Source organism: Saimiri boliviensis, chromosome 2 (assembly GCF_048565385.1).
Source record: "Saimiri boliviensis isolate mSaiBol1 chromosome 2, mSaiBol1.pri, whole genome shotgun sequence".
In the NCBI taxonomy this organism is placed as follows: domain Eukaryota; kingdom Metazoa; phylum Chordata; class Mammalia; order Primates; family Cebidae; genus Saimiri; species Saimiri boliviensis.
The window spans coordinates 10,115,029-10,130,585 of NC_133450.1; the positions used below are offsets into that span (position 1 = coordinate 10,115,029).

Sequence of the window (15,557 nt, forward strand, 5' to 3'; positions counted from 1 at the left end):
CTTGGTTCCCGTCAAGAAAGCAAGGCAAATTACCAAGGCCCGGGGAGGCAGGTATGCAGAACTTAGCAGGTTTTTAAAGTAACACATAAACTGGCCAGGCGCAGTGGCTCAAGTCAGTCATCCCAGCACTTTGGGAGGCTGGGCGAATCACCTGAGGTCGGGAATTCGAGACCAGCCTGGCCAACACGGAGAAACTCCATCTCTACTAAAAAACACAAAATTAGGGCCGGGCGCGGTGGCTCAAGCCTGTAATCCCAGCACTTTGGGAGGCCGAGGCGGGTGGATCACGAGGTCGAGAGATCGAGACCATCCTGGTCAACATGGTGAAACCCTGTCTCTACTAAAAATAGATGTAAAAAAAATTAGCTGGGCATGGTGGCGCATGCCTGTAATCCCAGCTACTTAGGAGGCTGAGACAGAATTGCCTGAGCCCAGGAGGCAGAGGTTGCGGTGAGCCAAGATCGCGCCATTGCACTCCAGCCTGGGTAACAAGAGCGAAACTCCGTCTCAAAAACAAACAAACAAACAAACAAACAAAATTAGTCAGGCGTGGTGGCAAATGCCTATAATCCTAGCTACTTGGGAGGCTGAGGCAGGAGAATTGCTTGAACATGGGAGGCGGAGGTTGCAGTGAGCCGAGATCGTGCCTTTGCGCTCCAGCCTGAGCAACAAGAGCAAAACTCCAGAAGCAAGATACACATATGCACACACCCCCCCCAGGAGAATCAGTTTCACAGAAATGATTGGATCCAGCTCTAGGTTTTGAAGTCTACACCTGTGTGCTCCCTGAATAATGATGAAACTGTGGGCCACAGCCCGCTGGGGAGACTTTATGATCAAGCCCCATAGTTCTCAAACATGACTGCCCTAGATCACCAGGGGAGCTTTTAAAATGTCATCGCCCAGGCTTTACCCAGACCAATTAAAGCAAAATTCTGTGGAGGGACCTGGGCAGCAGTAATTTCTTTAAAACTACCCAAGTGATTCTAATGGGAAGCCAAGTTTGAGAACTTCAGATGTAACCTACTGTGCTGACACATGCATTCTGCACTGTCAAAGGACGTTCTCACCTCCACTCATCCTCACAATCCCCCATCACAGAGATCATGTGACCTGCCAAGGTCTAGCGAGGAACTGGTGGAACCCAGACTCAAATCCAACCTTCCACTCTATAGCACAGAGGCGCTGTCCCCCTTGATGCTAAGAACAGAGAATCAGCACAGATCCTCTAAGCCACTCTACTCGTATTTCTTTGTATATACATTCATGGTTGGGAGAGACGATAGATTTCTAATTACATTCGACTTAGATGGATATAAGAGTAAATTTGTATTTCCTTGGTTACCTGGATGGGGTAGTGTGGGGGTGGACGGTGCTGGCTGCATGCTGGAGTCACCTGGGGAGTGTTAACACCTTACTCTTTCAAAGTGTGGTCCATGGAAGTTAGCATCACCTGGGAGCTTATTGGAAATGCGAAATCTGTGCCAAGCTATTGGATCAGAATCTGCATTTTAACACGGTCCCCAGGGGGCGTGCAAACGTACGAAAATTTCAGAGGTATTGTTTGAAACCTGCTAAGGCCTGATTCTGATGTGATTTTGCCTAGAGCGTAGCTGAGGCACCAGGATTTGTTTAAGCTCTTCAGATGACTCAGATACGCATCCAGGGTGGGGAACCACTGCTGTAAGAGGTGATGGGGGACAGAGGGCAGTCAGCAGGGGCTGTGCGGAGGGACGGCGAGGTGGCTGCGCCCTCATCCCCCGTGCTCACTCTGGCCAATCCTTTGACATCTGAAGCCCCCTCCATCCTCCACCTCACCCCCTCCAGTGGCTTTGCAGATCCTGCCCTTCCCCGCAGTCACAGCAGGGCAGCCTGAGTCCCTGCCCCACCCCAGCTCACTGGCCCTTCTCCTCCAGGTCCCGCCCTGTGGTTCAGATCAATGCCAGCCTCCACTTTGAGCCCTCCAAGATCAACATCTTCCACAGGGACTGCAAGCGAAGTGGCAGGGATGCCACCTGCCTGGCCGCCTTCCTCTGCTTCACGCCCATCTTCCTGGCACCCCATTTCCAAACGACAACTGTTGGTAAAGCAGCTCCTCCTTTCTCCCCATCGCCCAGCTCCAGCCTCCCCCCTGCACCTCGCTCTATTTCAAAGCCTGGGCTTTTCCCAAAATCGGTGCTAAGTGCCAGGTCACCCTACAGCCACTCTGGGTGACTGCTGGATCCCATTTGGTGCTGTAATTCCAAAGGACAAAGAGGGGATGTCATGCCAGAGTGAGGGTGGCAGTGAGCAGGGGTGACAATGACAGAGAGGAAGGGAGAAGGACACAGTGTGGGCACAGAGTTTGGATCAGAACACGGGACTGATGGCAGTGGAGCAAAATGCGGTATGGCAGCCCAGAAGTCCTCCTGGACGCAGGGAAAGAGGTGGACCCAGGAGTCTACAGAGGGGGTGCCGGAAACCCAGAGGCCAGGCCACTGAGACCCCAGCAGCAGGGAGCCCCACTCAGAAGTGGATGTGAGCCCCCAGCAGGGCCGTTTCCTTCTGAGGGTCCATCACTTCCAGATAAGTATCGAATGGAGACACCTGCTCATGCCAGCCCAGGGCCCAGGTGGTCTCAAGAAGTGAGCTGCAGGTTCCAGGACTACTGCGCTAGCACAGGAAATGGGGACTCGGGGAGTGTCTCAGCCAAGCAGCAGGATCAGACAAAGGAGAGAACACAGGCGGGCCTGGGGACTGACTGTGCCCCTCTCTGTTTCAACATCCCTCCCTGAGAGGAGACAGATACGAGGGCCTCGGGCCAGGAGCAACCTGCGGGCGGCTGGGGTGCAGGAGAAGGGACTAAGCCTTTCCTGGAATTGGCAAAACCAAATGGAAGGGGAGGAGGCTGCAGGCTTTATGCCCCAGAGTGGAGTCGAAGGTTTGAGGATCCAGTGGGAAGGGGCTGGCCAGCCCTCCTTGGTGTGAGAGGAAGCACCCAGCAAAGGCTCTGACCAGCCCTAAGGGGGATCCCAGTGCCCAGGGAGAGAAAGGGAAGGTGGAGGGAGAGGCAGAGGGGGCTGTTGACCCAGCAGGGGCACCAGCCTGGCCCACATCCTGTCTCCCCTCGTCTGCGGCATTCACTTTCCCTCCGTTTCTTCCTCCTGCTCATTCTCCACCCTCCGCCTCCCCCTTGTCTCTGGTTCCTTCCTTTCCCTTCCTGATACAATCATTTGTTCTCCGTGTGGGAGTTTCCCACCCACCCTGGGCCTTGTGAGAAGAAACGAACAGCTGTCCCCCTGGCCAGCCTGGGGGGCTTCCTGGAGGAGGCAGACAGTCTTGGGTATGCATGTGGCTCCACCTCTGTGGTATTGCCCTCTCCCCTCCTGCAGGCATCAGATACAACGCCACCATGGACGAGAGGCGGTATACACCGAGGGCCCACCTGGACGAGGGCGGGGACCAGTTCACCAACAGGGCCGTCCTGCTCTTTTCCAGCCAGGAGCTCTGTGAGCGGATCAACTTCCACGTCCTGGTGAGCTGGCAGCCGCACCCGCGGAGCCCACGCTCCTACAGGAAGGAGCTCCTGCCGAGGGAGAGGCAGAGAGTCCACCTTGTGACTGGCTGGTTCTGAGCCTGAGGTTGGGGACATTGTCCCTGACCTTGGCCATCCCACATCCCCACCCCATGCCCCAGAGACACGCTACCTACCACCACCCTGGACCTCCTTCCAAAACCTCTGCTCCTGCCACTCTCAGATGCCGAGGGAAGAAATTGGGCTCGGTAGGTCCAGCAGAGAAAACTGGGAGCAGCTGGTGGGGGGCGCGGCCCCGAAGGAAGGGATCAGCAGGCAGCAGCTAACAGTGAAGGCCAGGTCCAGAAGGCGGTCGCATGTACAAAATGGGAGGAGAGACTGAGGGGCGCCGGTGATGTCAAGAGCAGGGTAGTGGCCTGGTGCCCCCATTTTCTAGCTAAGGAAGAGGATGAGAGGTTTACTTCCATCCAGAGAGACCAAATACCCAGCTTACAGCTCCAGCCTCAGAGACGCAAGCAGGGGCACTTGAAACCCACCCGGCCCCAGGAGTTCGATGGCCAGAGGTCAGAGACGTGAGCAGGTGTGAGAAGGCGCATGCCCGCTAAGGGGCCCCCCACACATCCACACTAGCAGCATCTTCATCCTCCCCCTAAACCTGGAAATGCGCATGTTCTGACTCAGAAACTCTGGGAGTGGGGCCAGCACCCCGTGTTTTAACAGGCTCCCAGGGGACCCTGATGCCAGCTCAGGTTTCAGAGCCACCGCCTTTATAAAATCAGGGATTGCAGGTTTTAGGCAGCTCTAAGCCACCCCTTTCTTTACCGTCTGTGCTCAGAACCAGCCGGAGTGCCTCTGCCTTGCTCACAAGTTTGTTCATTCACCAATTCCACAAGCTAAAGCCCTAACCACGGTGCTGGGGCCCTGCTGGGAGGCCCCAGGCCTCTTCCTGGCTTGGGAGGGAAGTGACACACAGTCAGACAGTTCAAAAGCCAGGTGCGCAACGGGAGTAACCGGTCTGAACAGAGTGGTGGGGGGGTAGGAGGCGGGCCGGCGCCACCAGGCTTCCCGGAGGCCGAGGTATCTGGGCAATGGGAGCCCAGCCCTGAAGGATGCCCAGGAGCTTGGCGAAACGGCCAGGCAGCTAGGCTGGCATGAGCAGAGCCTGGAGCTCCTTTCATAGAGGCACACTCTTCCCACCAACAGACCCGCTAGGAACCTCCATCCTTCCGCAGACTCAGCCTGAGGGGGACAGGGCAGCTGGCCTGCCACCTTCACAAGGTGGCAGTCTATCTCAGCATCCATGGTCCTGGCCCAGAAAGTAATGTTCTCTCCATCCCCAGGACACCGCTGACTACGTGAAGCCAGTGGCCTTCTCAGTCGAGTATTCCCTGGAGGACGCTGACCACGGCCCCATGCTGGACGACGGCTGGCCTACCACTCTCAGAGTCTCGGTACATGTCGGTACAGGGCACGCACCTCGGGCACGAACCCCACCCCCACCCCCCCTCCTCCCAAAGCCCAGAGCCTGAGTGTGCCGGGTACAGAGGACACCATCCCTCCCCTCGCCTTCCTACCTCCTGTCCCAGCAAACTCGCAGTGCGGCTGGCTCCTTCCCCCCTCCCTCGAGGCCTGTGCTGAGTATTAGCAGAATCAGTTCCTCGAGGGCAAGGCCCAGGCCTCCTGTTCAACGTTCCCCATATCCCCAGCACAGGGGAGCAAGGGGTGAGCTGTGGAGGAATATAGTGACCCACTGGATGAGAAGGGACCTGAGATCTTAATCACCCACCTCCCTCCTCAACAGATGATGACAGTGGAGACCAGAGAGAGACTCAGCCACTCAGAGCTGGGGGTTCTGCTTGTTAGATGACTGACTTATTCACAGAGTGACTGAGTATTCCAAAACGAAGTGGCCCCATCCCTCAACCGCACTGCCTGATCCCTGGCTCTAGAGGCATCCAAAATGTTGGGCATCTAACATTCAGATGCTCCCTGCAGCTGCAGCTCCATGTAAATCCCACTCAAGGAAAATGTCAAGCAGCATTCAATCCTGCTGCTGGGCTGTGAGAGCAGGCGAAGTTGTAAAATGGAATAGCTAAAGCCTGAACCTTGAGGATTTAGAAAAACAACTTTTGAACACACCATGGCACTCTTCAGCCATTCCGTGAGGTCCAGTCACTGAGCAATGTCTGTATGAGTGCCAGAATCTGGCCAGGAAGCAGTTTCAGAATCACTCGGGTTCTGACCTGCATTTCTTCAACACCAGGAAAGGACTGTACAGTGCACAGCAATGCCCCTGAAAGCCTCCCCTTCTCTCCTTGACACGCATCACCCCCCGCGGCCCCCGCCCACACCACAGGCCTCCCACAGTCCTCCGCCAAACGCCCGTCCTCACACCTCCCCCTTTTCTCCTGAGTCTGCAGCCCTGTGCTGGCACTGCTGGCTTCCTCCTTAATGAGCAAGGAGAAGGGGAAAGCTGGGTGCACTAAGTCATTTTGGTCCTCTCACAGTAATTACAAAGTCACTATGGCAAATGAATGAGTACATGGCACTCACCCCACAAGCATGCCGAAGCCCACAGTGCGGATTACCACACAGGGTAATCCCTGCTCTCACACCGATGAGCACCATGCAAGGTAGTGATGAGCAGCCCAGGCCAGGTGGGAGGCAGCATACACTCAGAGGATGAACTGAGTCCCTTTCCCGCCACTCTCAGAGTCTCCGTACATCTTGGTACAGCTCCACGGTGACCCCTGGATATGGCTCTGCTGGTTGGTACGGCAGCTGGCCTGCTTCTAGCTGCAGATGCACCATGCGGTGGGGAGCCGAGGGGCAAGATGCGTAGAACGATGCCTAAAGCAAGAGCACCTGGATCTGAGGGAGGGCCGGAGAGCTCTCCTTCAAGAAAAGTTAATGAATTTAAGATACACATGACTTGGTGACACCTCTTTCCTCACCCCTGGTTTGGGCTGTGTCTTGATAGTCACAGTTACTGCTCCTCAGCTCCAGGCTTGAATATCCAGCTGCCTGCTGAGGTCCTTGTCCCGGGTGGGCCACAGGCACTGAGAACTCAATGTGCCCCCAAACCAAACTTCTCCACTTAATCCCTGGTTTTTTTTTGTTTGTTTGTTTTTGTTTTTTCCTAAACGGAGTATCGCTCTGTTGTCCAGCTGGAGTGCAATGGCGTGATCTCGGCTTACTGCAACCTACACCTCCCAGGTTCAAACAATTCTCCTGCCTCAGACTCCCGAGTAGCTGGGATTATCAGTGTGCACCACTACCACGCCCAATTAATTTTTGTATTTTTAGTAGAGACAGGGTTTCACCATGTTGGCCAGGCTGGTCTCAAACTCCTGACCTCTAGCGATCCGCCCACCTCAGCCTCCCAAAGTGCTGGGATTACAGGTGTGAGCCACCGTACCCAGCCAACCCCTGCCTTTATTAACAAATGGCATGGCCATCCTTCCAGACACCTAAAAAGTAACTCAGCTGACACTCCTGGACCCCTTTCTCCCTCAGCCCTGACAACCTCCAGGTTCCTGTGGATCCCGCCTCTGGGGTCACTGACCTATTTTCTCCTCCCATGCCCACTGCCACACCGACACCAGCATCACCTCTTGCCCAAATGTGGCGGCAGCCGCCTCAGTGGTCTCCCTGCCTCCAGCTTCCATCTTCTCACTCCATTCTCCCACAGCAGCCAGGGCAGCCTTCAAAACACAGGTCCGCCGGGCGCGGTGGCTCACGCCTGTAATCCCAGCACTTTGGGAGGCCGAGGCGGGTGGATCACGAGGTCAAGAGATCGAGGCCATCCTGGTCAACATGGTGAAACCCCGTCTCTACTAAAAATACAAAAAATTAGCTGGGCATGGTGGCACGTGCCTGTAATCCCAGCTACTTAGGAGGCTGAGGCAGGAGAATTGCCTGAACCCAGGAGGCGGAGGTTGCGGTGAGCCGAGATCACGCCATTGCACTCCAGCCTGGGTAACAAGAGTGAAACTCCGTCTCAGAAAAAAAAAACAAAAAAAAAAAAAAAAAAAAAAAAAAAAAAAAAACACAGGTCCGTCGGGACACTCCCTGCCTGAGGCACTCGGCGATTCCTGCCAGTTGTAAGGCATGACCCCAAGGCCCTCAAGGTCACAGCCCCCTGCCCATCTCTTCATCTCCCCCACCCCTGTCTCTTACCACAGCAACACTGAACTACCCCTCATTTCCCAGACTCACCGTGTGCTCCTGCCCCAGGGCCTCTGCATCAAACCCTCCTCCTCCTGGGCTCCTCCACCCTCCACCCCAGTCCACCCAGCTACATTGACCGTTCTTCAGAACTCGGACCCACTGACACTTCCCTGAAGCCTTCCCTGAGTTCCTACAGGCCAAAACAGCTATTTCTCTTCTCTGCCTCTTCTATTCCTCATGCACACTTCTTTTGGGTTTTTTGCACATTTTACGCCAGTTATTTGTTCACTCACGAATCTTCCCCATGAGCTGAGGGTAGAAGCCGCTTCTTCCCTGTTTCATAGCCCCGGTCCTAAAGCCCTTTGCCCACACACAGTAGATGATCAATAAATGTTGACCAGAACTGCTCTGCTGGGTGGATGGCGGGGAGAAGGGGGTCTGTGCTGTCGGCTCAGTTACAAACTGGAAGGGAACGAGGAGGAGCTGAGTTTTGAGCCTCATTTTAAAGAGGGAAGCATCTATGCGGAAGCACAAGAAAAAGCAGTTTGGCCATCTGGGGAAAGTGCAGGAAAGCCCGCCCGTGTCTACTGTGGTGGAGCCAGATGCGAGGGGCTGTGGGTCCCTGCCCTGCTGCCCACACCGGCTCTCCCCGGCCCAGGTGCCCTTCTGGAACGGCTGCAGTGAGGATGAGCACTGCGTCCCTGACCTTGTGCTGGATGCCCGGAGTGACCTGCCCACAGCCATGTGAGTCAGCTCCTTCCGCCCCCACTGCTGCCCCTTCCCCTTCACTGCCAGAGGCTCTGGAGCTCCTGGGGCCCTGGAGTGTTTCCTGGACGTCCTCCTCTCGGGCAGTGTGGATCAAACACTGAACCTGGAGCCTGCGTTCTGGCCCAGGCTCTGCCTCCAACTCAGATGAGGTAATCTCTAGGGCCCGCTGGCCGGACACTTTGGGCTTTCCAATCCTTCTAATGGAAAGATGCCAGGGACGCCAGCAGAGGGTGAGCGGGAGCCGTACAATCCCCTGGAAGAGACAGACTAACATACAAGGGAAAGTAATGAGGAATATCATATTTTAAATTTATGTAATATACTTTCCAATAATTTATGCTCAACTTTGATCCAACTATGAGACGAATTAGGTAGAAAACATATATAACCATGCAATAGACAATAAATCAAAATAGCATGTCCACCCGGGCGCGGTGGCTCAAGCCTGTAATCCCAGCACTTTGGGAGGCCGAGGCGGGTGGATCACGAGGTCAAGAGATCGAGACCATCCTGGTCAACATGGTGAAACCCCGTCTCTACTAAAGGTGCAAAAAATTAGTTGGGCATGGTGGCGCGTGCCTGTAATCCCAGCTACTCCGGAGGCTGAGGCAGGAGAATTGCCTGAACCCAGGAGGCGGAGGTTGCGGTGAGCCGAGATCGCGCCATTGCACTCCAGCCTGGGTAACAAGAGCAAAACTCCGTCTCAAAAAAAAAAAAAAAAAAAAAAAATAGCATGTCCAAACCTTGTAGGAGGATAATGGATCACATTCTAATCAGCTAGGCTAAAATCAGGATTATCTCTACGTTAGGGCTGAGTTTCCTGGCAGCCAAGGCCAAAAGGGAAACATGATGCACGGAGTGGTGATGCGTGAGTGGTGAGGTCAAATAAGAGCTCTGGGTTCAGAGGAGGGTATGATGTCTATGGTGGGAACACCAAGGGCCTTTGAAATAGGAAATGGTCTTGAAGGGTGAGCTCTTTCCAGGCCTGCCATCATTTTCCCTCTTCTCCTAGTGGCTCTTCCCATGAGCAGAGGGCAGTCAGGTGCCCAGATCGGCCTTTCTGCCCTAACCCTGGGGTTCCTCTCCACCCCTGCTTTCCTCATCCCATCTGCTCAGTCTCTGGTGCTCTCTTGTTCTCAGGGAGTACTGCCAGAGGGTGCTGAGGAAGCCTGCACAGGACTGCTCCACATATACGCTGTCCTTCGACACCGCAGTTTTCATCATAGAGAACACACGCCGGCGAGTGGCGGTGGAGGCCACACTGGAGAACAGGGGCGAGAACGCGTACAGCACGATCCTGAATATCTCACAGTCAGCAAACCTGCAGTTTGCCAGCTTGATCCAGAAGGTAAGAGCTCAGCGAGCTGCCCAGACTGCCTGGCGCAAAGGAGAAGGAAGGCCAAGCGGGGTCCCGGCTACACGTTAGAATCACGAGAGAGCTGGGTGCGGTGGCTCATGCCTGTAAGCCTAGCACTTTGGGAGGCTGAGGTGGGAGGATCACTTGAGCCCAGGAGTTTGAGACCAGCTTGGGCAACATAGGAAGACCTCATCTCTACAAAAATATATAAAGTAATTAAATAAAAAAGAATCAAAGGAGAGCTTTAAAAAGCCTGCCCCCAGACTCCTCCCCTGGAGATCCTAACTGATTTGCTCTGGGGTTGAGCCTGGCATCGGGAGGCTTTTAAAGCTCCCTAGGTGACCAGTGTGCAGCCAGGGCTGAGAACCACCGGCACTGGGGGAGTCTGAGCCCTTTGGGACCATGGGGAGGAATACCCTTCAGCCCATCTCCCGGGCCCTGGTCAGGGGCACACACCACACATGTGCTACCAGCCATCCACACCTTCTACCAACAGCACACCCTGCGGGCTTGCTCGGAAGGCCCTTCTGACAAGAATCGGAAGCGGTTCCTCCCCACCTTAAAACTTCTGATCGGCCGGGCACGGTGGCTCAAGCCTGTAATCCCAGCACTTTGGGAGGCCGAGGCGGGTGGATCACGAGGTCAAGAGACTGAGACCATCCTGGTCAACATGGTGAAACCCCGTCTCTACTAAAAATACAAAACATTAGCTGGGTATAGTGGCACGTGCCTGTAATCCCGGCTACTCAGGAGGCTGAGGCAGGAGAATTGCCTGAACCCAGGAGGCGGAGGTTGCGGTGAGCCGAGATCGCGCCATTGCACTCCAGCCTGGGTAACAAGAGCGAAACTCCGTCTCAAAAAAAAAAAAAAAAAAAAAAAAAACACTTCTGATCACTCCCACCTGCTGTCAGAGCAAACTCCAGGCTCCCCATTGTGGCAGCCAGTGCCTGTCCCACCCACCACCTGCCACTTCTCCCCTAAGCCTGCCACAGCCACCTTGTTTCCCAGCATGCCCTGCTCGTTCCCACCATGGCCACCACCTGAAACTCCTCTCTCCACTGCCCAGTAGGCTTCTGCTCCTACTTGGTGACCATCCACCTACTGCCCACTCACGGCGTCCAGCACCGTGCTAGCACTTGGCGTGCATTCAACCCTTGCAGCAAGCTCAGGCATAGCAGTAGTGGTGGTGGTGGTCCCATTTCACAGAGGAGGAAGCTGAGGCAATGAGAAGGGGTTAAGGCCTGCCTACGACCACACAGCTGGTGAGCGGCAGAGCAGGATTCCCACCCCACAGCTGACACCCGAACCTGCACTTCGTGACAAAGCATAGTCCTCACGCCCTGCCCTCTGGGGATCCTTCCTGAAGCCCCCCAAGGCCACAGGTGGCCCTCCAGCCGGCACAGCCCTCATGAGCTCTGAGGAAGCCTCAGTCTCCAAGTGCTGGCCTGCTGAAGCCCTCGACCCCCAGGGAGCAAGAGCCCTGCCTTAGCTAGAGCCCTGCCTCTTAGCCTGTGTCGGAGCTGGGCGCATAGAAGGCCCTCAAGACACGTTTGTTGAGTCAACTCAGACGTCAATGTCATGAGCGGGTGTTGGGGTCCCCGGGCCCTCAGACACAGCCTCTGTCCTCAAGGACGTCAGTGTCCATGCGAAATGCAGTGTACAGGCAAGACAGGTGTTGAGCCAGACTGTCCTCTCCTCCAGCCAGAACCGCCACCCAGCACCCCTCCCCGAGGGTCCTCTTGCTTGCCACACACACAGGAGCAGCTGCTGTAGCCAGGAGAAAAAGCTGAGTGGAGGGAGGTCACCCCGGGACAGCGAGGAGCTGCCTGCTCGGGTCCCCTCCTCCTCCCCACAGTGGGCTCCCCATCCTCACACAGACCTCAAGGCCTATCTGCAGCCACAGTCCCTTCTGTCAGGCCCAGGCCTGGTCCCCAACCCCACTCCCTCTCCACTGCCCAGAGTGACAGCCCAGGCTGATGATGAAGAGCCTACGTGATGGTCTCTCGAAGTCCCCTCCTGCCCGGGGACTTGTGTCTGTCTGGATTTCAGGTACACAGAGAGAATCGAGCCTCACACGGCACCCGCCTTCCCCTGCTGCCCTGGCTCAGACTTCACAAGGCCAGTCCTGTGCCTGCTCCTAAACCCAGGGGAGAGAATCATGGAGCTTGTTTCTGTGGCTCAGAAAGGCTTTTGGAAATGAGAGGAGGTATAGAGAAGCGGGAGGCACATTCTTCTGTCCCCACACACGGCAGATGGGGTGCAGGGCTAGCCTGGAGCCTGGCTCCTTCACAGGTGTCGCCACCCATCCCCAGCCCAGGCTGCGAGGTCGGCCTGCCTCTCCTCTGTCTCCCCAGCATCCAGCCAAGGGGAACTCTAGCAGAGAGAGCACCCCTCTCAGCCAAGTACAGATGTGTCGGTCTGATCACATATGCTTTGTGCAGCAGGCCACTCACCAGCTGTGGCCCTTGAGAAACAGTGGCTGAGTTGAAGGGGGAAAACATTTTTGGCTGGGTGTCGTAGCTTATGCCTGTAATCCCAGCACTCTGGGAGGCAGGGGCAGACAGATTACATGAGGCCAGAAGTTCAAGACCAGCCTGGCCAACATAGTGAAACCCTGTCTCTACTAAAAATACCCAAAAAGTTAGCTGGGTGTAGTGGTGCTCACCTGTAATTCCAGCTACTCAGGATGCAGAAGGACCGCTTGCCCCTGGGAGACAGGCGGAGGTTGCCGTGAGCCGAGATCGTGCCACTGCACTCCAGCCTGGGTGACAGAGTGAGACTCTGTCTCAAAGAATTTTTTTTCTGATTGTCATTCATAATTCTGTGTATTTATGGGACACAATGTGAGGTATCAATACACAGATATGTTGTGTAATGATCAAATCAGGGTGATTAGTATACCCATCACCCCAAATGTTTCTCATTTCTTTGTGGTAGGGACTTACAAAACGCTCTTTTGTAGCTATTTTGAGATACACAATCCCTTGTCGTTGACTATGTTTGCATCTCATTTTGCTCATCTGTTCAATGAGGATGACAGTACCTCATCTAGTTGTTACAAGGATTACATGTTCCTATCCACACCTCCTGCCTCTGGGCCTCAGTGTCCCCAACTATAATGGGATGATCGGCCTGCATTGGGGGAACCAGAGTAAATGACAGCACATACGCGACCCCTGCCTGCCATTCTTCCCCTAACCTGACAGCCTCTGAGTATGCCCCGCCCCGTGTCATGCCAAGTACCAGGAACCAAGCCATACCCCAGTCTCTGGAGCCTCTGGGGTCTCAGACGTCAGAAGGGCTGTGGTCCAGGCTTCTGTATGGGTATCAGAGGTTGAGGTGGCCCCTGGGGAGGGACTGCAGGCTGGGGGTGAAGGAGCCTCCAGACCTGGTCCCAGGCCCCACCTAACTGCTGGCATGATGTCTGCCACCCACCTCCAGGAGGACTCAGACGGCAGCATCGAGTGTGTGAACGAAGAGAGGAGGTTCCAGAAGAAAGTCTGCAATGTCAGCTACCCCTTCTTCCGGGCCAAGGCCAAGGTTGAAGCTGGGCACGGTGTGGGGGAGGGCCAGGGTGGGCACTGGGAGGCACAGGGAGTTATGGGAGGGCAGCAAGAACCACAGGAGTGAACAAAGATGATGAGGGAAGGGTGGGAGGCCTGGGTCGGCTTTTGTTTTTTTCTCCTATGAAATGACATTCAAGTGACCTAATTAGCCAGTCAGCCCCAGGCTGGCAGCCCACCCTTTAACTCAGAATTCCTATCACTCCCAGCCACTAGCCTCCCACCCGCCCTTAGCCAGTCCCACTGTTCTGGACCCCCACAAGTTTTTCACATTCTTGGTCTCTGCCTCTGTGCTGTGTATGGGGAGAGAAACTACATTTCCTGAGCACCTACCACCCAGTGGTGCTTAAAAGCACATGTGAGGCTGGGCGCAGTAGCTCACACCTGTAATCCCAGCACTTTGGGAGGCCGAGGCCGATGGATCACAAGGTCAGGAGTTCAAGACCAGCCTGGCCAAGATGGTGAAATCCTGTTTCTACTAAAAATACAAAAATTAGCCATGAGTGGTGGCACATGCCTGTAATCCTAGCTATTTGGGAGGCTGAGGCAGGAGAGTCGCTTGAACCCAGGAGGCAGAGGTTGCAGCGAGCTGAGATCACGCCACTGCACTCCAGCCTGGACAGCAGAGCGAGACTCCATCTCAAAAAAAAAAAAAAAAAAAAAAAATGCATGTGAAAAGAAGGTCAGTGTGTGAAGGGAGAAACAAAGTAGCTGAGAAAGGGAGGGAGATGCCAGATTGCAGGGACTGTTTGGACATCAGCCCTGGGCAGTGGGCAGCCACAGAAGGTTCTGGAGCAGCAGAACTAATTGAGGCCAAGCTGCTTGAACTTGGGAATCAGAGAGGAGCTGTGGCAGGAGCCAGCTAGGCAACAGCAGTGCTCCCAGGAGCAGGGTCTGCATGGCTGGGGAAAGACGAAGAAATGGGAGCGGGGATGAGGGCTCCTTAGAGAAGCCCCTGTCTGGTGAGACAGAAGTTGAAGGAGTAGTTTCTGGGGTGAAGCATAGACAAACCTAGGGGCTCTGGAGTAAGGATAGGGCAGGACACAGCCCAGGCGTCCCCACCCACGCCCAGCCACTCCTGCTGAGAAGGGGCCTGCTGAGATCTCCTGGGGAAACCTCTGGAGGGTGAGACCTGGGAGAGCAGCAGGGGTCTGTGCAAAGCCCCAGTAATGCCCCCAGGTGGGACGGGGAGGAGGCAAGGAGGGTGGCATGTTTCCCCACGCTGGGCGAAGGGGAGCATCAGGGCCCAGGTAAGCAGTGTGTCAGGAGTGCTGCCAGAAGAGGGGCAGATGCCTTGCTGACCTGCCGGGTGGCTGCCAACCTTTGGGCCATCCCCTCCCTGCCATACACGAAGAAGAATTGGACAAGGCGGTCCTACCGAACGCTTCTGGCCCCTGCATCCTGTGGTACATGGCAATGGCCATTGGCCCTTCCTGCCATCAAGGCCCCCTACCCTGAAAACCCTGCAGACCGAGTCTGGAGCTGGAGTCCCTGCTTTCTGGTTGCTTTTGTTAAAAATAAAAGAAGAGGGAGAGGGAGAGGGGCTGGCTCAGCCCCGAGACACCCCATTGTGGGAGCTGTTGTCTCCTGAAGCTCAGCTCAGGTTCTCTAGCACCTGGTCCTCCCTTTCCCAGCCTGTTCCCAGCCTGTTCCCAGCCAGCAGCCCCCCAGCCCCCAGCAAGCTCCCTGTCCCCAAGCCGGCAGGGGTCTGTGGGGAGTGGGCGGGGCTGGTCCAGGCAATGCCCAGACGCGCAGACTGCTTCCTTGCAGGTGGCTTTCCGTCTCGATTTTGAGTTCAGCAAATCCATCTTCCTGTACCACCTGGAGATCCAGCTCGCTGCAGGCAGGTCAGGGCCGTGACTGCTCCTCCTCCCTCAAGCGCGTTATTTCGGGGCCCAGCTCTCTGGCTGCTAGTAATTGCTCCTCCCGGTACCAAATGCACCGCCGACGTCAACCCTGTCCCTCACTGCCCCAACCATGGGTGGAGGGAATAGGGTGGGGAAGTGGGCCAGGATCCGTCCCAGGTGTGGGCCAACCTGCTGCCCCCTCTGCTACCACCACTCTTCATTCTTTGGATGATAAATAATAATGTCAGCCCCTTACTTTTAGACAGCCCTATATACAGCAGTAATTCACAAACCCTATGGTTATAAAGCATGGTACAGGCAAAAATCCCAGACCTCAC

General features: G+C 55.5%; 1 protein-coding gene and 1 long non-coding RNA gene across 2 annotated transcripts in view; one reads left to right on the forward strand and one right to left on the reverse strand.

Annotated features, from left to right (window-relative positions):
• The window catches only part of ITGA11 (integrin subunit alpha 11), a 148,734-nt gene that overhangs the window by 122,001 nt on the left and 11,176 nt on the right, over positions 1-15,557 (forward strand). The window contains exons 16-22 of the mRNA XM_003929689.4: positions 1,917-2,083; positions 3,372-3,514; positions 4,855-4,965; positions 8,343-8,428; positions 9,593-9,800; positions 13,251-13,349; positions 15,143-15,219. Coding sequence (XP_003929738.3) covers positions 1,917-2,083; positions 3,372-3,514; positions 4,855-4,965; positions 8,343-8,428; positions 9,593-9,800; positions 13,251-13,349; positions 15,143-15,219 — 891 coding nt within the window. The remainder of the gene's footprint in view (positions 1-1,916; positions 2,084-3,371; positions 3,515-4,854; positions 4,966-8,342; positions 8,429-9,592; positions 9,801-13,250; positions 13,350-15,142; positions 15,220-15,557) is intronic.
• LOC141583472 (uncharacterized) lies at positions 3,489-7,377 on the reverse strand. The gene is made up of 4 exons (XR_012516089.1): positions 6,068-7,377; positions 5,089-5,241; positions 3,691-3,950; positions 3,489-3,565 (listed from the first exon to the last, which is right to left on the reverse strand). It is a non-coding gene; the product is annotated as an uncharacterized LOC141583472 (long non-coding RNA).